Genomic DNA, 25,127 nt, shown 5'->3' with positions numbered 1-25,127 from the left:
AATGCGTCATGTATGCTGCTTGCATTCAGCCGGGCTCATCTCTCTCTCTCTCTCTCTCTGTGATGATGATGATGATGAGCATGATGATGATTATGATGATGATTATGCTTTCTTGGCATCCCCTTTGAAACGGTGCGGTGACAAATAGTCAAATATACCGTTTGGTTTATTCAGGTATGGTACACACGTTTCTCATTCTAGCGTTCTTGTGTACATCTCTTTGTCTTGTTTTGTTACTTCGTCAAAACTTCTCTATGTACCTGGTACCGCTACCTACGCCTGTAACGGATCCGGTCATATCAATCTCTTTGCTTTTTCTCCGCCAATACTTCCGCATCCCTCGCCGCGCCATCTAGCGGCAGCCGCTTCAAACTTCACACAATATTCACACAAGATTGTCCAAATCAATATGACCCGGGTTTGATTTCGCCGACCACCGGAGAACTTCTGAAGGTCCTTTCTTATTTATTTATTTGTCGTCTGTCATTGAAAAGCGGCACACATACAGTGGCGCACACCCAAACAAGAATGTGTGAACATTTGTGACGGGCATTCCATTCCATTCCATTCCACTAAGCCCCGAAGGAAAACTGAATAACGTTCTTGTCACTGGCCGATAGTAGTCAATTGTTTGTCCCCGACACACCAGGCGTGGCTCCTACTGAGAGCTTTCAAATGTAACTTGCCACACATCGCGAAATAATGCCCTCCGGACTACATTACGTTTCTAGCAGTGTTTCACGGTAGTAACAGTAACATAACGAACAGTAAAAATTGTCCAGATGAGTGAAGGATGAAAGCACAAGGTGGATCTGGTGGCGTAATCACACGAGCTACGCACTCATGGCGAGCACGATATAGCGCGGCGGCGGGCCCCTTTGGTGCGAGAAACTTCATTTATAAGATAGTCGGAGGAAACGAAAACCTCACTTAGCTTTCCCATCACGTATCCGTCAATTACACGCCGTGTATATGTATATCCTTTATCTCTGACCCCCTCGAGGCTGACGGCCGCAGCTCGACAAGCTCCTCCTCTTCCGCTACCAAGTACATCCCCTCGTCGTTATTACTCCCACGATCGCTAGAGATTACGGCAGCCACTCCCGGGCTACGTACACGAGTATCCGCAGCAGGAGCAGCAAAAGCCCCTCAAGGAATGGGGGGGGGGGGGGGGGGTCTCTGCACTTGCCGGAGGTGGTCGGTCGCCCCGGGCTTGGAACGAGCCGTATACGATCATTCCCGTGGGAATCGTCGCTCCTGCTGTCGCGATAGCGCCCCCCCTCCCCCCCCCCTCCCCTGATGCGGCGACCAACAGGGCGGCGACAGGCTTTCCGGTCAACCCGCACCACGGCCGGCGCGGTCAACAGCTTCCACGCCCCTTACTGCCACTTTCACGGCGAGGGAGAAGGATGTTATACAAGCGACGTAAGTTACGCACGCACCGGTTCCTCCCTTGCGAGATGTCCACACTCGGCTGTTTTCCGCACAACCTTGCGTTCTCTTTTTCTCTTGTTTCCTGATTCTATGGTATGTTGCTTGTTTTGTATGAACACTTTCTGCAATGCACGAGCGAGTGTATAAACAGGCCGTTGTACAAGAGTATATAGGCAGGCTTGTACAAAGGCTCCTCAGGTATATTACAGGCTCACATGATTGCGCGTACATATTCTTCGTTTCTTCCCGCTTTTCTTGTTTTGTTTCTGTTCCTTTCTTTTCGCCTCGTTCACGCGAATTGCCGGTGTTTGTATACGAGAGACGGAGCGAAGTTGCGCACGTAGGCATCGTTGACGCTCTCGTTTCTTTTCTTTCTTTTTTTTTTTTGCATTTTCGCTGATGCCTCGTGACGTTGCATTAGTTTTTACAAGCGCGCGGCACAAGGGCTTGGCCTGACGCCTACCAAGGTGGTTAATCTAAACGCTCATATTACACGGCATGTTGCGCGATCCTATTCACTGAATGCACCCAAAGTGGCCGACGTTGCTGTTGACATCACTCCGGTTGTGCACCGTCATCGCCGTCGTTAATTGCTGCTGACGGCATGTGATGCAACGAGGACGATCGTTTTATAAAGAAAAAAGAAAAAAAGAATTGCACCGAAGCGGAAGGTATGTTTCGCGACGTGGAACTCTTTGACTCTGCTAAGCAAACTGTGAGAACGCCATGTCCCGCATTCATACTAAAAGAAAGAAAGAAAGAAAGAAAGAAAGAAAGAAAGAAAGAAAGAAAGAAAGAAAGAAAGAAAGAAAGAAAGAAAGAAAGATCAAACCCTGTAATCAAAAGCGAAGTTGGGGGGTAAGCATTTCTAAGACAGATTGTTAAGGGCAGTAGTTGGCGAATGAGCAAATAAATAGAAGTTCGATGACCTGGCACGTTGTATTACAGAAAAACAATTGAAGCGCAAACTATTGACGGTGAGACCTTGCCCAAGCTGTGAAGAAATACCAGCAAACCCTGCACCATCGCGTCCTTGATATCCCTGCGAATAATTACAAGGATAGTAAGTGTAACGCATGGATTCTTGCTCGCCCGAACGCCTGCATTGCTATAGTGCGGGTATTTTGAGGCAATGGAGTCACTTATATCGAAGCAAAACATTATTTGCCTACTTTCCCGCGTTTGGCGTGGCTGCCTAGCAACTTGGCCGGTTGCTATCGCGACGGGTATATATGTGGGCATATATATAAAAAACGGTTATACAAAAGTACCCGTAACGTGGCCCTTGTGTGTTGACCAAATATTTTCTTGTTCTTCGAAACAAGAAAATAAGTTCCTGCGCAAAACCTGAACATATAATGTCGTATTTGTTTGTTTTGTGTTTTTTCCCCTTCTTTCAGACAGAGTGAGCACTCGAGAAAAAGGTTTATTTATTTGTAATCCCAAACTGGGGGGGGGGGGGGGGGGCGACTTAACTTGATATTTCTTTTTGCGCGCGCGCGTCCCTTAATATCAGCTGTTTAGACGTGGAGAGAAGTAATTAACTGAAAATGAGACATTCGCCCATCTGCCTGCCATCTGCTCGCCGCCTGGTTAGCTCAGATGGTAGAGTGGCTGCGCCGGAAAGGCGGTGGTCCCGTGTTAGAATCCCGGACCAGGACGACTTTTTCTTCGACTACGAGGCTTTTATTTCGAAGAACCCGTACGGGTTCCTCGAACAATTGTAGCAATTGCTACAATTGAGTGGATGTTTCATTTTCAGTTAATCGGCTGTTTATTCATCTCTTTCAACTTAATATCAGCATTGGTCCATATCGTGACTCACGATATCGCTATACATCGGTTCGGTAGCCGTATGCTCTGAAAGCAAAGCCGACACGAAATAACACATAGTGTATGTGCAAGATAATAAACAGCGTGACAAAGGCAAGGTGCCTCACGTGAGTATATCTACAAAGTGCAGGGAACTATGGAAGCAAAATGAGATGCCAAACGATTGTTTCTTTTCCTAACTGCTCTCAAATAGATTTTTTGTTGTTGCTATTATTATTAGGAAGGATTTGGTGCCAGGGAAACGGCATTTTCACAAGCGATGGTTGTTGTGCGCGCAGCGTAGTGCACGTTCAGGTGGAAACACGTCATCAATGTTCAAATGTAGACCGTGATTGTGTATCTGTGATTCCTTTCTTTCTCTCTGACTCTCTCTACTTTCTTATCACTTTACCTCCCCCTCCGCTCTCTCCCCAGCGTAGAGTGGCGAACCGGATATTCTCGTCTGGTTAACCTCCCCGCCCTTCCCTCTCTCTATCCCTCGCTGTACCAGCCAAACTGTGGCGTGAAAGCTTGCTCAAGTTCATTAGTTCCTCTTTATCTCAACTATAGAACATTGGCTACCTTCACTTGCTCTCTAACCCAACGGCTAAGTACACGCCTTATCACCCATATCAAATTTCATACTATCACTCGTGCCGTGTTAATTCCGTAGTAAGGCTTCGTATTTAGCCGCTTGTGCATAAGGTTGCCTCATCATGAATTCAGGAAACCATGGGCGTTACCTTAAGCTAGTGGGTTCGAAACACTTTCGTCTTTCCTGGCTACATCAAGTCCCTTAATCTTCCACTTGCTTTCAAAGAATACAAAAGCTTCAGTAGAAAATCACACGGCGACAAAGCACCTTAACGTGAAGCTCAGGACTCATTTCCCGCTCTAAAGAAATGTATTACTTACACAAAAATGGTAACTGAAGAATTGGTGCCAAAATGCTTCCCGACTGCGCTCGAAAGGCTCAGAATTCCGTCACCTTTAGCGCACCGGAGAAAACAACTTTCGCCCGCAGCCTCGTATTTCCAGAGCCAACCTTTCTTGTACGAGGGGAAGATTCATTCGCTCACCGATTGACTGGGAGTGGGCGGCGCTGGCGCGATTTCAAGAGTGTAGGGCACGCGTCAACTCGCCCCGAACACACCGGCATCACGGTGGCAAAGAGGCCGCTTTGAAAGCTGTGGCGCTATTAGCGCAGCCCCTGCCGACTCTATACCCTTCATATTTCTTCTTCACATTTCCGGAACTCTAACCTGTGTTTCTCGCCTCAACGTGACGAATCCAATTACCCATCCAGCGTGCCCACTTTGCGAACGTGTTCCTACTGTTGGTTCCCATCTGTAGCACGTGCGGTGCCCAATCCGCACTCTTTTCGGGTAGATCTGCCCGACAAAAAAATCGACGCCGCTCCAACTTCATCTGGTCACGGCGCGAAATATGAAAGCATCTATGCGGTGCCGCTGTCACGTGGCATGCTCCGCGTTACGCCTGTCATCCCTACGCTTGATTTAACTAAACAGCCGCCGGCGGAAGTCGCGCAAACTGTGCATTCCGAACGCATCACGATCCGGCTTGCATCGGCCGGGGCGTCCCGAAGTCCAAAAACGTCGGTCCCCTCAATCGCATACGCCAAGTCAAAGTACGTGACTCGGTTTTTCAGAGCGGCTCGACTGGGACTTCTCGCGGCAGTTCTGAGCAGCGCCTCGAACTATGCAACTCTTTCTATCACTGCGCTGAAAAAAAATAAAAATAATGGGCGGTGCTAGAACGTTAGTTGTACGCACGTACGCCGTAGCCGCGCGGGTTATTTACTTTGCTCCCTGGTTTCAGTGCGGAAATCCATTAGGCAGGGTAACTCCCGGCTTCGACTTCTACAGCGTCGCGTCAGCCTAACCGTAACCTAACGTAGCTCAAAATGACACTGCAGGCTGGATACTTCTGGATGCCTGGTGCCGCCTAAATTTTCTTTACGCGAGCAGGGTTGACCTCTGCTCGTATCACACTGAACACCCAAGTTCAGAATTAAAAAGAAAGAAAGAAAGAAAGAAAGAAAGAAAGAAAGAAAGATGAAGCAAAACACAATTCGCGCGGCTATAGACTATGAACCTGAGTCACACGCATTCAACCATAGTGCAAAGAAGTTTCACTTCTCAACGCGTGCGGCCTCAGGAATTGGTCGCGCTTGCTGCCCCAAGCACGAAACCGTGGAGATCGAACTCGCTTGCATTGCAAATGAGGGCGGCCGGTACTGTGTAAGGTTCTTGCCCATTATGCGTAGCCGCGCACAAAACTCATCGCGCAACTTTCTCTCAGACTGGTAAACTTTTTTCCGCGACGTAAGCCTTCAGTGCATTTTCGCAAACGGTGTGGAAGAAATATCTGCGCGTGAGAAACGCACCAAAACCGGCAAGTTCAGACCGGTATCTCCTCGACTTTCACGCAGTTTCGCTGTTCAGTGCACTATAATTGGGAAAGTTGTTTCCCTTAAAGAAGACGTTCAGAATATGAGCACGATTCACTGAGAGATGCGATTGCTGTGCAAGCAGAGCCTTACAGAGAGATAAAGGCAAAATGAAAGAAAGGGAGGTTAACCAGAGGAAATCTCCGGTTGGCTACTCTGTAGCGGGGAAGGGGGTAAATTGTTACCTAAGCAAATGAAGACAAGCTATTAGGTCGCTTATAGCAATTTCCAAAGGTAAAAAGAGAAAAAAAAATATCGCTAAAGAGCGCACAAAACGTAGACTCACAAGTCGAAAGCTGAGTTGCGTTGGCACGAGAGAGAAAGAAAGAAAGAGTGAGTGAGTGAGTGAGTGAGTGAGTGAGTGAGTGAGTGAGTGAGTGAGTGAGTGAGTGAGTGAGTGAGTGAGTGAGTGAGTGAGTGAGTGAGTGAGTGAGTGAGTGAGTGAGTGAGTGAGTGAGTGAGTGAGTGAGTGAGTGAAAAGTTGGACACTGTGGCGGCGTTCATTATAACATTTTTATACCTGTGCTGCCCAGAAAGCGATAAGACTCCCGAACTACGATAGGGAGCGAAGCGACGTAACGAAAACCAAGAAAAGACTCCTTTTCACACCCCTACACTTGAAACTTGTGCATCCCAGTGCGAACATTCATTAGACATGCAGTAATACTAATTCTCATTCCCCCGAAAACCCATTCACAGTCGCCAGAGAACGTCAGCCATCAGGCTTCCGAGTGATTCACTGCACGCAACTTTGTACACTCATCGTTCGGGCCCTCGTGACATTCGGAAGGAACGACACGGGTCATCAAGGTTGAGTAGCGTCGCCTTGTTTGCTCTGCGCCCAAACTGAAGCAGCCACTGCCGCTCCGGGCGAAGGAAGAGGGGGTCGAGAAGTGAGGTTAGCGCCACTCCTTCTCGTTCCTCCTTCTCAAATGAACGGCCGCTCGCGCGGGCAAAGGGCCGCGAATCAGCTTAAAGCAGAGAGGAAACCTCAAAGGAGCACATCATCCTCAGGCTTCCCTCCGTAATACCCTCCTCGCTTGTCGCAGCTTCATTCAATCACCTCTCTCTTTCTCTCTGTCTCTATCTCTCCGTGTAGCTCCCCGCGCCCCCTCCAAGGCGAATTCAAGGCAAGCGTGAGAAAATAAACTGTCGATGCCGTCTGGGAACATGGCATCGTGTTCTTATCGTTCATGCTGCGTCGTTTCGCTTCTGCGTCTTTTTCGGGTCTTCTATTTATTGCCTTTCTTCGACGACTGTGTGTGTTCCCTTCAGTGCTGCGCTCGGGAACTAATGAAAACGCGAGAGGAAGAGGCGGGATTTAAAGCACCCCAATTGTCTCGCCCGAGCGGCTGCTGGGCTTGAAACCTGAGAAGAAACACAAAGCCCCCGTGCGGATGGCTGTGCAGCGAAGCGGGCGGTGAATGAGGAAGCAAGCCGACGAGAAGCGAGGAAAGAATGCGGCAGAAAGAAACGTGACTGAACGACCGCGCGTGTGAGCCGCCTTCGCTGAAATGGTCGTTTCATTAACTGAGTTTACAATCAAAGTGATGCGCGCATTCTTCGGTCGTGCCATTGAATTGCAACGTTTCATATCCGAATAGTGTCCCTCGAAAAAAAAAAGAAAGAAAGCTGGTGTTATGGCGTTCTTTTCTTTTCTTTCATCTCGCTTAAATTCTTGTTGCGCATCGACGCCAAAAAAATGCCACCTGAATTTGTCACGCCACAATTGCTTCTGCTTTTTGGCTTCCTTCTTGACTGAAAAAGCATAGCGTATGCGTCATAAGCACGAGTACTCGCGCATTAATAGTGTGCGCATGCGCGTGCTTGTGTGTGCGTGCGTGCGCGTAAATAAAGGTGCGTACTTGCTTTGCATTCACTGCCTTACTTATTGGTGGGCATTGCAATCTATTGACAGGCATATCCGTGGAGAACCTTCTGTGGCAATGAAGGGTAAGCGGCAGGGGGCGGGGCTTCTGCGCATGTTTTACCACGTCAACTCGTGCAGAGATGACAGCGCTTTCGGTTCCACAAAAGCGAGACTAAGTTAGCGTGTATCTGCCGCGCGCGATGGCTTCGCATTTGGCCCATCCGCAGAAGAGAAGGAAAAAAAGTCTGAAAAAGACGAAAGTTAACCTTAACACTCCGTGGCGCATTTCGTCAAATTTTTTTGTTTTTCTTTTATATAAGACCGTAATGTTTCCTGTCGCCAGCTTAAGCAAACGCTAATGGGAATGCGGCATCTTTTTGTAGTACCTGTCTTACTTGCGCCCGCTTTGCCTCCAGTTTTGCTTACATTGCCACAGAAAGTTGTCCGCTAGTGCAGATAGACTTAACCATGCATTCTAGGAGAATACGTCGAACGCGAAACGCTTCCGAGTGGACATATGCCAAGGCACTGAGTAGACCGCCGCTTTCTTCCGAGGCTCGTGAGAATAAAAGTCCCCTTGAACCTTCCGCAGATATATATAGAACGGTCGAATGTCATTATTATCATTTTTGTGCATAGCTATAATGACAGAAGAAAGGACTTCAGCGATAACAGCAACAGAGTGGGATATATTTCTGCCTATGAGTTTCTTCAATATGCTGCGCATAATACTATTGGCCTAAATTTATGCGTAGGCTGACTCATGCGCTTCCGTAAACGTTAGAAGCACACGTTTTATGCAAGGCCTACTCAGTTTCCTCGCGAGTAGGAAGCAAAATAAATAAATAAATAAATTAATTAATTAATAAATGCGTTCATTATCAACTGCAGACAGTCGACGTGCAATAAACGGAAGCGATGCAGTTTCGCGAGGAGGTCAGTCGTCACTAATTGTTTTCGCACCGCTGTGTGCACCGTTCCTTTCTTTTGTTTTTAAATCCTTTTTAAGCATCCGCAGTAACCTAATTAACGCCCTCTGAACGAAGCGTACGCTTATTGCAGCGCGAAAAGCGGCCGAAACATTACTTATATTGCACTCTGGAAACAAAGAACGAGAAATAGCAGGACCTGACCACGAGAAACAAGGGGCACATGTACTATGATATAGAAAGAAACAAGTAAAGCATCGAAAACATCCAGAAGAGAGAAGCTATACAGTACCTTCCTCCTCTACACTTTAAAGAGTGCGATGCCGTTTCATTTTCCTTCTTCTTCTCTATTTAATTAACGGCAGACCTTGCATGCGAGCAGCGTGAAAGCTGAAAGGCATTATTTTACCAAAGAGCGCGTAACCGAGTTTTGAAAGGAATCAAAAGCTCTTGTGTAGCACCAACAGCATGTTAGTTGTTGACGCCGCAGTAAAACGCGTGCTTTCTTTCTTTATATTGTATTTTCACCGGCTCGCTTAGCAATTATGGCGTCGCCCGTACGAAAATTTATTGACAGCCATGCTGAAAGCCGACGATGCGATAAAGCCCACAGGGGTCTCGGCAAAAAGCAAAAAAAAAAATGATTTCGTCAGTTCGTTCAGTAATAACAAGGGCTACAATGAAGGGATGGCGTAAAACCAGAATATATGCGAGGCCTGGCATAAAGCGACGCGAAACGGTTATCAAAGAACATCGTCGAACGCACAACGAGCGTAAAAAAAAAAGAAAAAAAACGTGGGATAAGAAACGGCGACGTTGGCCGCAACGTCACGTTAAGACACAATAGCATAGTTTATTCTTCATGGGGTTCACAACACGAGGGCATTAGAAACCCTGAATAGAAACCTCCTTTCTGAATAGCAGGCAGGCGTTGTGCCCCTCCCAGTAACAGTTGCCAGCCTTCTCCTCGCCTTTCTCTTTTGTGTCAAGTGTGCATATATGTTTTCAAATAATAATAATAATAATAATAATAATAATAATAATAATAATAATAATAATAATAATAATAATAATAATAATAATAATAATAATAATAATAATAATGTGTCACAGGGGAATGACCGACAGTTGAGCTAGTTGGCAAAGTTGCATGCTTCTAAACGGGCCACGTAAAAAAAAAAAGAAAGGGAAATTGACGAATAAAAAATTATCCGCGTTTTCGTGGCTTTTCGTGCGTCTGTCTTTTTCGCTAGGCTCATTCGCATGTACTACGGGCAGAACATGTACTGTGCTTTACTTCGCCTCGTATGTGTACCGGCCTTACAAACGCTGAATTACGAAAGACTCCCGGAAGCGGGCGAACTTCTCGAAAGTCTCATCGCAAGTAGGGTATAAACGTCATTGGCTCGCGTTACAAAATAAATCCCGAGGCTTCAAATTTCGGCCGCCGCGCCAAATATAGTTCCCTGCAGCGTCGCCCACGAATGCGTCGCGTGCTTAACTATAACGCTGCATCGACGTGCGCGTCGTCCTTGATCCGGCATAAAATAGCGGCACTGTGTGCACTTCACGCGTATCCTTAAAGCCAACGAGACAAAGAACAGCGTCGAATTAAGAGCCCAGAAATAAAGGCACGGCTCTGCTGTGCTTCAGGCTTTTGAACATTGCGTGCCAAGCCATGCACTGCGACGCACCATAATGGAGGTCATATGAGATTCGAACGGCTTTAAATGTAGTGAAGCGTTATTATTAGGGATGCATTTAATTCAGCTTAATTTTACAAACCTTATTGTTGTTGTTTGTTACGTAATGAGACTGCGTGAGAAGATAAGACAAAAAAGGGCCGGTTGTCCCAAACATCAAAAGTAAGCTCCAGCGACTAAGTAATGCAGGAAAAGAAGTAACAGAAATAAATGGGCAAGGAACATGCAGACAAAAAAAAAAAAGAAAATGAATAGTGGAGGAATTCGCGGAGCAATCACTTAACTCAGGAATCACTTAGGCATAGCCTACTATACAATAGGCGTTGTCAGAACTCGCTGAGTCAACGACACGCGAACGTCATAGCGCATACGTTACTAGGACAGCCTGTATCTGTACAGCCAGCGCACGAAAAACAAAGCTCGGTGAACAATAAATCCAACAATATGTTTTATAATTACGCACGTGAATTTTTTTTCGACACAGACAATATATACGCGAACTGCCGCGACGAGGACTTGCGCATAGAACGACTCGGCAGCCACAAATGCCCAGCTCATTCACATATTCTTGACGCACACGAGTGGGAGTAAATTTAAGAAGTCGTAGCTGTTGTGTTAACAAGATGTATCCGCACTGCGGCCACGATAACTTTGAGTTTACCGTATTCTTTAAAAAAATAAGGACAAGTGCATTATCACAAACTGCACCCCCTATGCACCCTTCCCCGCCACTTTCACATTACTCGCATAAAGCAAAATATTTTTTTTCAAACAACTTGTTCTTATTATCATTAAGCCCAATCTCCCATGATTATTTCTTTTTGCGGGGTGGGATAGACTTACGCTTATTAATTACGCTCAATTTCAACCAAGGGCTCATTGGCTTGCACATCTACATCCTCGTAACAATCAACGATAGATTACGGCGTATCACCAGGTAGCAAACGAAATTATCATTCATTCTCGCTGCTGCAAAATCGACGATGCTCACTTTTATCAATCGCTCTCACTCGTGCCCAAACGCCCTCTCACGCGCATACATCCACCTCGCCAACTAGAGATAAAGAAGCACCGCCATAAACGAAGCGAGATAAGCGATTTCCCCACCAAGGGCAGCATAAGTGAAAAAAATGGCGTAACGCTATATGCGACAAGTATCGCGCGATTGTCGTTGTCTCGCTCTAAAGGCGAGCGCGGGAACCTGACAGGGGAGCCTGGACTGCGGCTTGACGGCAAGTCGTAACCGCACAACGCACGTTGACGACGGTGCGTGGGCGGTGGTATACCGCCGCCGAGAGGGCGTCAGGATAAATAATCGCACCGTTTCCGGCTCTGCGAAGCCAGCGTGGTCGGACGAATGATGTTGAAAGCTTAGGTGGATAACGAGTGCGTCATACTCGAGGCACGCGAGCATTTGATCATCACTCGAAGCTCCGCGCTAAATATTTTCTTGTTTTTTTTTCTTTTTCTTCTTGCGAAAAAAAAAACAAAACAACGGTGACACACGAACACGTGTGCACAAACTGCTATAGTTTCTCAGGAGAGAAAGCGCGTGTCACTCGTGCGTGCTGGGTGTCACTGCAGATGATGATAAACGATTGCTGATGGCATCCAACTTGAGTCGAAGTGGCGACAATGATCATCACCTGGCCTGCGTGAGCTGTGTCTATTCCAATACTGAGTACTACCTACTACATCTATTGCACTATAGCGTTTTCCCTATTTCTATGTTGCCTTGTAAAGTTAACAATAAGCCTGCGACGAATTTGTACCTATCTCTTCCCTGCGTTTTTTTTTTTCTCAATAAGACTGCAACGTTAGCTTGTTAATCTCTACCGCCGAAAGGATAACGCTAGCATGAGCACTGAACATACATCAGTTGTGGAAGATGGACAATTAATATGATGTTGATGATGATTGATTGGCATCGTCTTCGAAACAGGGCGGCAGCAAACAGTCACCTAGCCTGCTTGAGTCAATCAAGTATGCTATACATGCTTTTCATTCTATACAGATTTGTATACATTTGCTGAATTTCTTTTTTCTCTTCCTCAAAACGCATCTGCCTCTTGCCGCTACCTATGCCTTTAACGGATCCGGTCGTGTTGATCCCTTCCCTGTGTTTTTCCCACCAATAACTCTAAACGTTTCTTCCTTATCTCGACTCATGACCGGTTGATGCTTCCGTCCACTTGAAATGCAAGCGCCTCCGTATGGTGTACGTGCGTTACCTACGGGTCTCACTCGGCGAATCCCTTCGCACTCCATTACGATGCGCTGAGTGGCCACCGGATTTTTGCTGCAGCATCCACACGCGCCTCATCTCGTTGCGTGTATCTGCCCCGGTATGTTCGTGGCTGGATGGGCGCCACCTTGCGTCACCCAACCTGCCCGATGGAATCGCCTATCATCTCTCGTTGGTTACAGTGCCCCCCGTTTGGGCGCCACCCCTGTGGCGTCGAAAAGCTAAAAGACAGAATCGCACGTTTTGAGAGAGAGTGAACGCGTCGGTCGCTCGGATTTTTATGCGACCTAGCTTCGAGAGACCACGCAGAGGACGGTCTTTGAATCGCGGCTCCATCAAAGTAAAACCTTGACGACCATTTATGCACTATTATGTAATAAATTTAAAGGAGATGGCACCCCTTGGAGGTGCCCGTATGCTTCTCGGCCTGCGGTGCCTTTATAAAAGGTGCTTCAATAATCTGGGAAGTATGGGCTGCTCTCGCAGACGAGCATAGTTTCCTGCTTCTTTGTCTGGTATGCTGGGTTGATGGCGGGCAGGTATGGAGAAACGGAGTAGTGATATGGTGTGCGTCCCTAAATGAGCTCGTGATGGCCCTTCACAGTGAATGAAAAAAAAAAGAAAAGAAAAGAAAGAAAGAAAGAAAGAGAAAAAGGGGGAACGAAAAAGAGTAGGCCAGGAATGTCGCGCTCTTAAGAGAAGGTACACAGGGAAGTTCTCTATCGGAAGGCAGAGACTTTTGGTCGGCGTGCTTACGACCGCCGACACGCTACTCCGAATAGGGATAAGGAAGGGGAATAAGCGATTCCAGGGGGCTCTCACAACAAAAAGTGTTCGCGCCACGGTGAAGAGGCGAACTGCCGCAAAGGTGTACAGCTAATTATATAGCGCCCTACCGCGGTCGCCAAGTTAGCTCAGCAGCAAGTGCATTCCACAGCTAAGCACAAGGTCGCGCGGTTCCACTCCCGACCGACAGGGGGAGGCACATTCCGATGGGTGCGGAACGCAGGAACGCTCGAGTGCAGTGCTTTGGGTGCGCGTTAGAGAACTCCAGGTGGTCGAAGTTGGTACCGGAGCCCTCCATGCACTATACAAGGCGCCTCTGACAGCGCTTGTGTGGCTATGGGTTGTTAGGTACCGCCGAGGGCGGCGAAAGCGCAGCTACAGTTTCTTTAAGGACAAGAGACCTGCACGAATGACTGGAACTTACTGTGATGTAGATTGTGCTGCACGTGACCCCGTGCTATAGTAGTGCGTGGTGATCGTTACTGACTGTAACTGTGTGCTGTGTGTCTGTGCCCTAACTCTGTCTTATATATATATATATATATATATATATATATATATATATATATATATATATATATATATATATATATATATATAACGAATAGCTTTTTTTCTCGTTCTTCTGATATTGTGGTCGATGGTCGCGATTACAAGGGCACTCTACGGGTCGTGTCCTACGCCGAACGCCAATTGTTACAGCTCTTCGAGACGTACATGCTGTCAACCACCCACGCGGACTTGCTGGCTAACGGCGCTGTTTTCTACAGTGCTGCGCAAGCACGCAACAAACGCAATCTAAACATTCTCACCGCAGCAAATACACGCCTTGAAGCGCCTCATTCCATTAATGAAACGAATACCTGCCTAGAACCGTTGGGGTATTTCGCTCACAATGAAATTAGCTCGCATTCAAAAATGCGATGATTTATGCCCGATGTTTATCTTTCTCTCTGGCCCTCCACCGTCCTCCCAGTGTAGGGTATCAAAAATTATTTCCGGTCTTTCGGAGCACTTCTTGTTGGGAATCTTTAAAAAAGACTGTTATTCATCAACGTACATGTTACTTCGCCATTGCATTTACCATGGTGCCCTCCCCCTTCCACCCCCCCCCCCCACTCAATTGCTGCTAGATTTGATATCGGTTGAGGTCAAAGTTCTCCCAAGCCAACGGGATAAATTCCTTGTTCGCAAAACAGATTCCTAAAGCTACGGATCGCTTGCATGCGCAATTTACTGCAAATGTCATAATTAGTTTATCCACATATTGCCCATAACGCGCCCTTTTTATTCGCCAAGTATAAACAAATTATCTTATTTAGTTCACGTGAGGACATCGCTGAAACCAAGTCGGAATTTGTTATGGCACCTGGAAATAGGGAAAGAAAATCGACGGCTCGGTAATTATTTGCAGCGCTTCTGAATCGACGAGCCATGTAAAATTTTGTCGAAAATTGCACAACTACCATGATTCCCATCCCCTTTCAACTAAATATAAACATGCTGTAACCTACAGCATGTCGCGAAACTGGGAAGCAAAACTGATAGCGGCCATATCACAAACTCTTAACACTTGAATAAGAAATTTTTTATAAAGGTTGTGTTCGATGCAGCCGTATTTAACTTCGCACATAGAGTTTCCATAGCATATGACCAATGTTTCCTAAATTTGGTCTCGGCGGCTTGCAGTATTCCCCCAGGGTAGCGGGCTAAATTCTGCCCTGCTCGTTAGACACGCTCATAAAACTCTAGAGTGCTTGCATGCATAATTTACCCTCACTCTTCCCACAGTGCAGGTTAGCAAACCAGAATCTCATCCGGTTAACCTCACTGCCTTTCCCATCCCGTTTATCTCTCTCTGTATTTCCTATTCTGTTTACCCTCCCTTATTTCTCATTTCCTTTGCTTCCTCTTTTTTTCTCTGAAATCTAGTCATTGAATCAATCTCCTTAGAGGCCATTTCTGGAATACTCAGTAATTTCATAAAATTACCGGGCAGATCTTATCTGTTTCGTGAGAACTGTTATATCAAAGGATTCTTGTAATCAGGAAAGTTATACCTCGTCCGGTGCTGCGAAAGGAAGGTACTGCTGGGGGTTAAAGTCGTCACATTTTACTGCTTCAATACAGAAGCGCCCAAAATAGGTAACAGAAGAAGATAATAGAAACAAGCATATTTCCCGTCTTTGTTCGCTGGCTGTGACGGGGCATCAGGATCTCGCCGACAATATTCCGTGGACAGCATGGCGATGTTGAGGGCGAGTAACTGGCAAACACGAAGTGCCTGAGCGTCCTTGAACAGACAGTGAACTGAGAAAGCGAAGACACGCTTTCGGATGGCTCCGACAATCTATATAAAGAACAACACAGAAATACAACCTTCAGAATTTCGCTCAAAAATCAACTGCCATCCGCATCTTCCGAAGAAACCGCATTCTAGCTATGGAAATGGCAGACGAATCCGAAAAATGCGGCCATAGAATGCAACCGTCCTATGACGACATCAAAGTATTCACATCGTTCACGACGTACGCACTAAGTTGCCAATGCCGTATTGATGTATGGGTACGTCACCGAAGCATAGCAGCGCTCCCGACCTTATAGCGACGGCGATATTGCCGAGAGGTTTCGCCATTAATGCCAGGACAGCGGCATGGGATCGAGTTCAACTTTTCCATTGGTTCCCTTACGACATCAGAACAGGTGGCCACGAGACTGTGGCAAGCGAACAGGCGCATGCATGCAGGCTGCAATCGTGCATGCAGCAACGCGCGTCGAGAGTTCATTGTAAAAATTGGAGGACGCTTAAGCTTCGCCTTCAAGAGTGGAACGCGACAGCGTTCCCGTCGACCCGCCAAGGGGTGTAAGACAATGGGCTGCGGCGCAGCGACTACGCGCCCCGCATCGGACGCGGTGAGCGTCGAGCAACGCAGCGTTCGGCGCGACAACGAAATGTGCGCCTGAGCAAGCGACGCACGCCTGAGCCTTAGAAACAGCTCGTTTCTAAGGCAACACCGCGTTCACTAGAGGCGCTTTTGTACCGCTTTGAAGCATCGAACTCGTGGCTCAGTGGTAACGTCTCCGTCTCACACTCCGGAGACCCTGATTCGATTCCCACCCAGCCCATCTTGGAAGTTGCTTTTCATTTATGAAGTGCCTGCCGTGATTTATCGCTCACGGCCAACGCCGCGGACGCCGACGCCGACACCGGCTTTTCTGCGACACGAGCTCCTTAACGCTATCGCGTTAAAATGTAGCGCGACCTTTTCGCCGCGCACGCCGAAGGCCCGGGCTTGGATTAAAGTTACGTATGCACAATGACCGCCTGAAATATGCAAGTCATTGTGCTTCTTGCTGAACTAAAGCTGTCGGCTAGCTGATAACTTTCGGGTTCCCCCAACTTCCCCGTGGAGATTGAAAGTGACTTTTAATTCAACTTGAAAATTTCTGCACATTCCCTCTCTATCACTTTTTTATGTCCAGTGATTATTCGGGGGTCCTCCGAATAATTGACAAGAGGCCCTCCGATAGCGGAGGGCCCCTTGTTACCTCGTGACAGCCTCTGCAGAAACTGTTCTGTAGAGTGTGTGTGTGTGTGTGTGTGTGTGTGTGAGAGAGAGAGAGAGAAAGAGAGAGAGAGAGATTCCCTGGTTAGAAAACGGGTAGAAAACGAAACGCCTCATTTTGATTAACTTCCTCACCCTTCTCCTTTCATTTCGCCCTCGCTAAGTTCCGCTTGAGGGAGTTACCAGACGCGTTTCAGAACGCGGCAGAAAGCCCACGAAAATCGGACATCGAAGTGAAATCGGAAGTTTTGGCGCAGGCTCTACGTGGCCACGCGAGGGAGCACTTGTACAGAGCTTTTAGTCCAAGAGCTACTTGCCTTCGCTAATGACACGTTCAACATCACGACTCACTGGCGTCTGCTCTTACGAACCAGTTCTATCGTAAGAACTTTCTTGTAATTATGGGCCAGATAAAGATACGAGAAGGAAGGTAGATGGACGAATACCATCAACAATGGAATTCGACCGAGGCTCCGGCGGTGCACTCGAACCCGTGCACTTCAAACCTTTCCGTGGGGCTATCAGTTCTTGCGCAACGACGGCGCCCACATGCCACCAGATTTGCATGCGCAGCACGGATATAATAATAATATTTGGGGTTTTACGTGCCAAAACCACTTTCTGGTTATGAGGCACGCCGTAGTGGAGGACTCCGGAAATTTTGACCACCTGGGGTTCTTTAACGTGCACCTAAATCTAAGCACACGGGTGTTTTCGCATTTCGCCCCCATCGAAATGCGGCCGCCGTGGCCGGGATTCGATCCCGCGACCTCGTGCTCAGCATGCGCAGCACGGAAGCGGGCACTCCAGCGGGACACGCTCGAAGCCGTTCGAGATAATGAAGCGCGCTGGGTATTTCCGTCGCGAGTCCGGTGAACAAACAATTCTACGCTTTGTCACTTGGCAAATAAGAGAAGGCTTGTAAGCCTACGGGTAACATAACGACAATATAGTGCACTGCCGTAGCGCGGATGCATGATGGCATTTGGATGCGCGGGCTGTATCCACTTGTAGGACACTTATCGCGGGAGTGCTCGTGGGTTTACTGAACGCCGACTCAAGCTTCCTGGTAGCTGTTGTCACGCGAGAGAGAAGATGAGCTCGTCATCGCCGCTCGACTGCCGTTTTTGTTTTTACTCATTCTTCTTAAAACATCGTGTTTTATTTGTAAAACCGCAGAGAACTGGAACCGTTCGGATAGAGAGAGATACTTAAGGTTTGGGATTGCTGACTTTACATTTGGTAACGTTAGGGTTCGGCCGAATCTACATTCCAAGCGCGTGCGGTGCTGTCAGCTTTGCGGGTGAACGCAACCAAGGATCACTTTACCGGTGAAAACTGTAGGCCTCGTTTGTGTGGGTATGCGTGATACCTGCGTCACGACCTTTAGCAGACTTGCCTGAATTTGCAGGAGTTTTGCACCTGAAGCCCACAAGCAGATGTCTGCATATATAGATATCCGTAGCTTTAAAATATCACACTATATTCTTTTTTTTTCCTTTCCCCCCGAGCCCGGTAGGAAATCGCCGTCTCGCCTGGTTAACCTCCCGGGCTTTATTCTGTTTCTATTTGTCGATCTCTGAATGTACATTGGCTCCGCCTGTAGTGCCGCTGCTAGAATTGGCACGCGCAAAACTATGTGGAATGTTAATAAGAGACTATTCTCAAACTGTGAATTCTATGTTCTAGCCGGCAAAAGGAAAAAAACAAACTACCCTGACTGATACTCTGATTCACGCTCGATAACCCACGAACCTACAGCGAGCTTTTGTTCTGGTTATGCAACGTACGCTATATCGACGAGCGTGCGCATTCTGCATGCCGGTCTCATCTTTGAAGTAAGTGGGCGACGTCATGTGCCACGTCCCCTCTATTTCGCATGTTTTCTTTTCTTCAGACCGGTGGCTGTGTCGTACCACATTCATGAAGCAATAAATGCTAACATTGTTTGTCTTGTTTTGATGCAACAACGACACCAACAACAGAAACAAGGCCACTAGAGTGTGCATGCAATTTGGTCAAGATCAACACTTCATTGTTCAAATAAAGTTAATTGAATTGAATATCCAAGCAGTCAGCGAAGCACGTATTGCAGGGAACTGCGTCACGTTTTCGCACCCAGACCCTCAGCAGCACAAGCGCAACTTACGTCGTCGTCATCGGGAAGAGAGGCACTCCTTCCCCCATCCATGACGGGCAGGGAAGGAGTGCGGCGAAGGCGGTTCGAGATCCTCCTCCGGAGCGCCTCCCGAAGGTCCAGCCAACTCCTCTTGGTGAGGTCCTCGCGCGACTTCTTCAAGCGAGGAAGGGTGGCCACCCCGCCGCTGATTTCGCACGCACTCGCCAGTGCCTTCACCGCGTCGGGCACGTCCTCCTCGCTCATCGCCAAGTCGAGCGAAAATTTTCGCCGTTGCAGCATGGTCGCCGCCTCTATTCGCTTGGACGAGACGAGCGACAGGGCCAACCTGTCCCACGCACTCGTCCTCCGTGAGCTCGCGGTCAGCTGCTTCTGCGCGGCCCGTTGGCCCACGGCCAGCGGGGCTCCGGCGCGATAACCGGAATCGGCACGCAGCGTTACGCTATCGTGGCTCGCGCTAAGCGGGCACAACCCACCGGCGGCTTGCTCGGGCTTGTACGCGAAGGCAAGCGACTCCGACGACTTCCAGCTCGAGTCCGGTGCTCCTTTGCCACGAGAGGGGAAGGAGCAGGAAATTACGGCGCAGTCTTGGCGCTTATTGCGCTCCGCCGAAGGGTCAGCGCACGGGCCTTTAGGTTTCTCGCATTGTGCGCACGCTTTAGGAGCGCCCTTCTTGGTTTTCCGCATAAGATAGGACAAGAAGTTTTAGTCCTTGACTGACAGGTGCCTGAGCTTTGGTCACTTGAATCCGATCAGCAGGTGCCAACAGTTCGCTATCGCTGTCTTCTGGAGAACCGCAGGGAACAGCCCGAGCGTGAGGAAAAGATGAGAAAACTACGCTGTGCAACGGCCGATCTCTAAAAGCCGCACGATGCAGGTTAGTTCCGCAGAAGCCACGCTGTCTAGGAAGGCCACCAGGACAACCGTGTGTATACGGCTGTGCCTACACATCAAACGATGCGCGGCACAAGCACTGACAACGCGCGCGACACAAGGTGCCAGCTGGTGAGAGCCAATGCCGTTTGTGGCGTGCGGCCAGGGACACGAAATTCACTGCAGCGAGAGATCGCTTCGGGTTCGCGCACAAAGAGAGCAGCACAATGGCACCGAGCAGCAAAGAAGTTCACATCCACACGTCCACGACGACGACCAATCATTGGTCGAAACCCCCGGCGGCACCACAGGTATCCACAGCCGCTCACGAAACCACCGCGGCCATTCCACCGCACGCGCAACAGCGGCACGAAAGCGCTAATCCACAAAGGCCCAGGAGCAGAGCCGTTCCGAGATCAAGAAAGTGTCGCAGACGGCGCGCGGAATCACCACCATGCCAACAGTGCAGCTGCCAGCGCGAATCCAAAGGTAATATCGAGAAGGTATACGAGGCGGGACGGCGATAGCGATTCGTGTCCCAGGTAACGAGATTAGAGGCAACGCCGTTGCCTTTGCTGAAACGCTACACGCTGCGCGGCCTTCTCGTCACCCGCGCCGACGCCCGGTTCCTTTCTAGCTCGCTTCGCGACGCGGGGCCTTATCAACGCCGGGCGAACGGATTCCCGGGGAAGCGGTCCGCACAGCTGAAGCTCCTAGACGACGAGGTTCCTCGGCCCTCCGGCCAACGACAAGGGTCCGCCGTTGTTTCTGCGCGGAACTGAATACAACCAATCTTTCCAGTCCAATGATGTTTCTTGACTGGGGCACATGCTTACAGTTAGAGTGCTTGTCAAAAGTTGCGAAGCCACTGAAAGCGTCACCACAGCTTTAAACCGCCGTGTATTCTAGCTAATATAGTGAAGTCTGTCTGCTAAAAAAACACACGTCGGTTGGTGACAATAATAGTACTTTCCCGTGATCTCGCAGCACGGCCTGCTTCAGGAGTCCGGCAAGAGCCTCGGGCGACCAAATTGGTCTATTTCCGCGAGTGGCTTTTTCGAAGTATTTCACAATGATTCGGCACTATCAGACATATCATCAAGCCTCCACAGCGCGCGTTGTCGTATGCTGCATTGCGCTGTCGCTTATCCTGCCACATGTTGCTAAAAACCATACTTTGACGTTCTGCAGCTTCTCTGGGCCGCATGGATTCAAGCTCCATGCTCCGTTCGTTTTTTGTTCGTGGTACCAGGACCTTGGAAGCAAGAGAGAGAGAGAGAGAAATTTATTTACAGAAAGGCAGAGAGGTCGGCCTGAGCTATAACTTGCTCTGGCCTGCTACTCTACTCTGGGGAAAAGGGACGGGGAGGGAAAGGGCTGATGAATGATGATGGTATAAGGAGAGATGCGTATATACAAATTCACAGAGTTGTGGTATCTCTATAGGCGTGCGTCCAGCCCAGTGGCTTGCAGAAAAGCTACAGCGGCTCTTGTTACCAGGGCTACGCTGGTTGCATTAGGCCAAGGACCTAAAAGAAACTCGTCCGATAGCAGTCTCTCATGGATGTTTGCTATGGAAGAGACAAGTTGCTGTCGTTCTTGCGCGTACGCGGGACACACGCAAAATGTATGTGCAGTTTGGGCTAGTGATACTAGCCCAAACTGTGAATGCTGTGAGGTGCCAGAAACACTTGGAAGCAAGGCAAATAGAATGTCATCGCGATCATCGACGAAACGCAGCATGTCACAATTCTGCCATAACGCCAGCACACGTGAAATCGAAGCTGATATGTGAGCGTAGAGGGCGAATTAGTACAACGCTCACGTGCAGCTCCACTGTAATCAACAATGCCGTATCGATGAGCATCTAGAGCAGGCGATAACACCACTGATATTGCACTTGATCTGACGGCATGCATAAAAAGGCACTGTGTTAATTTCGTTTTTCATCGTCGGTACAACATTGACTGTGCGGACATTTTATTCGTGAGCGTGCCTGTGTGTGTGGTTGTTTTGCTTTCATTGTGATGCGTTACACGAGCGCAGTATTTCGCTGGCTATTTCGGAAACCGCTGTCAAAAAGAGAGGAAAAGGAGAGAAAGCTGGGAGGAAAATGTCTTGTTGCTACGTGGCAGGTAGGAAAATTCACAAAAGGAAGGTGAGAGAGAGAGAGGGGAGGCGGCGAATGCGTCCAGGAGCGCGGATTGTGCCACGAAGTCAAGTTTGTTCGCATCGGCCAGTCGTCCTCGGAAAAGCTACGAAAGTGCCACTATTTCCTTGTGTGCCGTGGATAAGTCAAACACTATAGATTGCCAATGCCCCGAGGAAGGCGGTGTAGGAGTTGGAGGTCGTAGGGAGGAACTAGGCGTACAGGATTTATTTACACATTTACATTAAAACAAGAGATACATTCGACAGTCTAGCGTGACTCCCAAATGGAGCACGCAGAAGGAAGCATACAGCACACGAGCACAAAGCTCCAAGCACCAAGCTCACCGCTTGTCGAGAACGAGCACACAGCTCACGGGCACGAGCACACTTTAGCAACCGACAACAGCTGCTTATAAACACTCTGTCCTCCCTAGATCCCTAGGTGAGGGAAGAACGGCAGTTCACCGCCAATTCGTAGCGTAGCCATTGGAATATGAACCTGGCAACGTTTAACGCTAGAACGTTATCTAGTGAGGCGAGTCTAATAGTGCTATTGGAGGAATTAGAGGGCAGTAAATGGGATATAATAGGGCTCAGTGAAGTTAGGCGGCCAAAAGAAGCATATACAGTGCTAAAAAGCGGGCACGTCCTGTGCTACCGGGGCTTAGCGGAGAGAAGAGAACTAGGAGTCGGATTCCTGATTAATAAGAATATAGCTGGTAACGTACAGGAATTCTATAGCAATAATGAGAGGGTGGCAGGTCTTGTTGTGAAAGTTAATAAGAGGTACAAAATGAAGGTTGTACAGGTCTACGCACCTACATCCAGTCATGATGACCAGGAAGTCAAAAGCTTCTATGAAGACGTGCAATCGGCAATAGGTAGAGTGAAAACTAAATACACCATACTAATGGGCGACTTCAATGCCAAGGTAGGCAAGAAGCAGGCTGGAGACAAGGCAGTGGGGGAATATGGCATAGGCACTAGGAATAGGAGGGGAGAGTTATTAGTAGAGTTTGCGGAGCAGAATAATATGCGGATAATGAATACCTTCTTCCGCAAGCGGCACAGCCGAAAGTGGACGTGGAGGAGCCCGAACGGCGAGACTAGAAATGAAATAGACTTCATACTCTGCGCTAACCCTGGCATCATACAAGATGTGGACGTGCTCGGCAAGGTGCGCTGCAGTGACCACAGGATGGTAAGAACTCGAATTAGCCTAGACCTGAGGAGGGAACGGAAGAAACTGGTACATAAGAAGCCGATCAATGAGTTAGCGGTAAGAGGGAAAATAGAGGAATTGCAGATCAAGCTACAGAACAGGTATTCTGCTTTAACTCAGGAAGATGACCTTAGTGTTGAAGCAATGAACAACAATCTTGTGGGCATCATTAAGGAGTGTGCAATGGAAGTCGGTGGAAACTCCGTTAGGCAGGAAGCCAGTAAACTATCGCAGGAGACGAAAGATCTGATCAAGAAACGCCAATGTATGAAAGCCTCTAACCCTACAGCTAGAATAGAACTGGCAGAACTTTCGAAGTTAATCAACAAGCGTAAGACAGCTGACATAAGGAAGTATAATATGGATAGAATTCAACATACTCTCAGGAACGGAGGAAGCCTAAAAACAGTGAAGAAGAAACTAGGAATTGGCAAAAATCAGATGTATGCGTTAAGAGACAAAGCCGGCAATATCATTACTAATATGGCTGAAATAGTTGAAGTGGCTGAGGAGTTCTATAGAGATTTATACAGTACCAGTGGCACCCGCGACGATAATGGAAGAGAGAGTAGTCTAGAGGAATTCGAAATCCCACAGGTAACGCCGGAAGAAGTAAAGAAAGCCTCAGGAGATATGCAAAGGGGGAAGGCAGCTGGGGAGGATCAGGTACAAGCAGATTTGTTGAAGGATGGTGGGCAGATTGTTCTAGAGAAACTGGCCACTCTGTATACGCAATGCCTCATGACCTCGAGGGTACCGGAATCTTGGAAGAACGCTAACATAATCATAATCCATAAGAAAGGGGGCGCCAAAGACTTGAAAAATTACAGACCGACCAGCTTACTGTCCGTGGCCTACAAACTATTTACTAAGGTAATCGCAAATAGAATCAGGAACACCTTAGACTTCTGTCAAGCAAAGGACCAGGCAGGATTCCATAAAGGCTACTCAACAATAGACCATATTCACACTATCAATCAAGTGATAGAGAAATGTGCGGAATATAACCAACCCTTATATATAGCTTTCGTTGATTACGAGAAAGCGTTTGATTCTGTCGAAACCTCAGCAGTCATGGAGGCATTGCGGAATCAGGGTGTAGACGAGCCGTATGTAAAAATACTGAAAGATATCCATAGCGGCTCCACAGCCACCGTAGTCCTTGATAAAGAAAGCAGCAAAATCCCAATAAAGAAAGGCGTCAGGCGGGCAGATACGGTCTCTCCAATGCTATTCACAACCTGTTTACAGGAGGTATTCAGAGACCTGGATTGGGAAGAATTGGGGATAAAAGTTAATGGAGAATACCTTAGTAACTTGCGATTCGCTGATGATATTGCCTTGCTTAGTAACTCAGGTGACCAACTGCAATGCATGTTCACTGACCTGGAGAGGCAAAGCCGAAGGGTAGGTCTAAAAATTAATCTGCAGAAAACTAAAGTAATGTTTAACAGTCTCGGTAGAGAACAGCAGTTTACAATAGGTAGTGAGGCACTGGAAGTGGTAAGGGAATACATCTACTTAGGACAGGTAGTGACTGCGGATCCGGACCATGAGACGGAAATAATCAGAGGGATAAGAATGGGCTGGGGTGCGTTTGGCAGGCATTCTCAGATCATGAACAGCAGGTTGCCATTATCCCTGAAGAGAAAAGTGTATAATAGCTGTGTCTGACCAGTACTCACCTACGGAGCTTACCTGGAGGCTTACGAAAAGGGTTCTACTCAAATTGAGGACGACGCAACGAGCAATGGAAAGAAGAATGATAGGTGTAACGTTAAGTGATAAGAAAAGAGCAGATTGGGTGAGGGAACAAACGCGAGTTAATGACATCTTAGTTGAAATCAAGAAAAAGAAATAGGCATGGGCAGGACATGTAATGAGAAGGGAAGATAACCGATGGTCATTAAGGGTTACGGACTGGATTCC

General features: G+C 48.0%; 1 protein-coding gene across 5 annotated transcripts in view; it reads right to left on the bottom strand.

Annotated features, from left to right (window-relative positions):
* The window catches only part of LOC142576051 (pleckstrin homology domain-containing family G member 5-like), a 747,630-nt gene that overhangs the window by 380,127 nt on the left and 342,376 nt on the right, over positions 1-25,127 (bottom strand). The window contains exon 1 of one of the 5 annotated variants that reach the window (XM_075685966.1): positions 18,965-20,298. The exons of 3 other annotated variants lie outside the window; for them this stretch is intronic. In XM_075685966.1, the coding sequence (XP_075542081.1) occupies positions 18,965-19,639 (675 nt within the window). In that variant the 5' untranslated portion in view covers positions 19,640-20,298. Of the gene's footprint in view, positions 1-18,964; positions 20,299-25,127 lie in introns of those variants that run through there. One more of the 5 variants, XM_075685965.1, reaches the window with a different exon arrangement.

The sequence above is a fragment of the Dermacentor variabilis genome, chromosome 3 (assembly GCF_050947875.1).
Source record: "Dermacentor variabilis isolate Ectoservices chromosome 3, ASM5094787v1, whole genome shotgun sequence".
NCBI classification, from domain to species: domain Eukaryota; kingdom Metazoa; phylum Arthropoda; class Arachnida; order Ixodida; family Ixodidae; genus Dermacentor; species Dermacentor variabilis.
The sequence above is the reverse complement of the archived record's forward strand: the minus strand, read 5'-3'. Positions and strand labels throughout refer to the sequence as shown.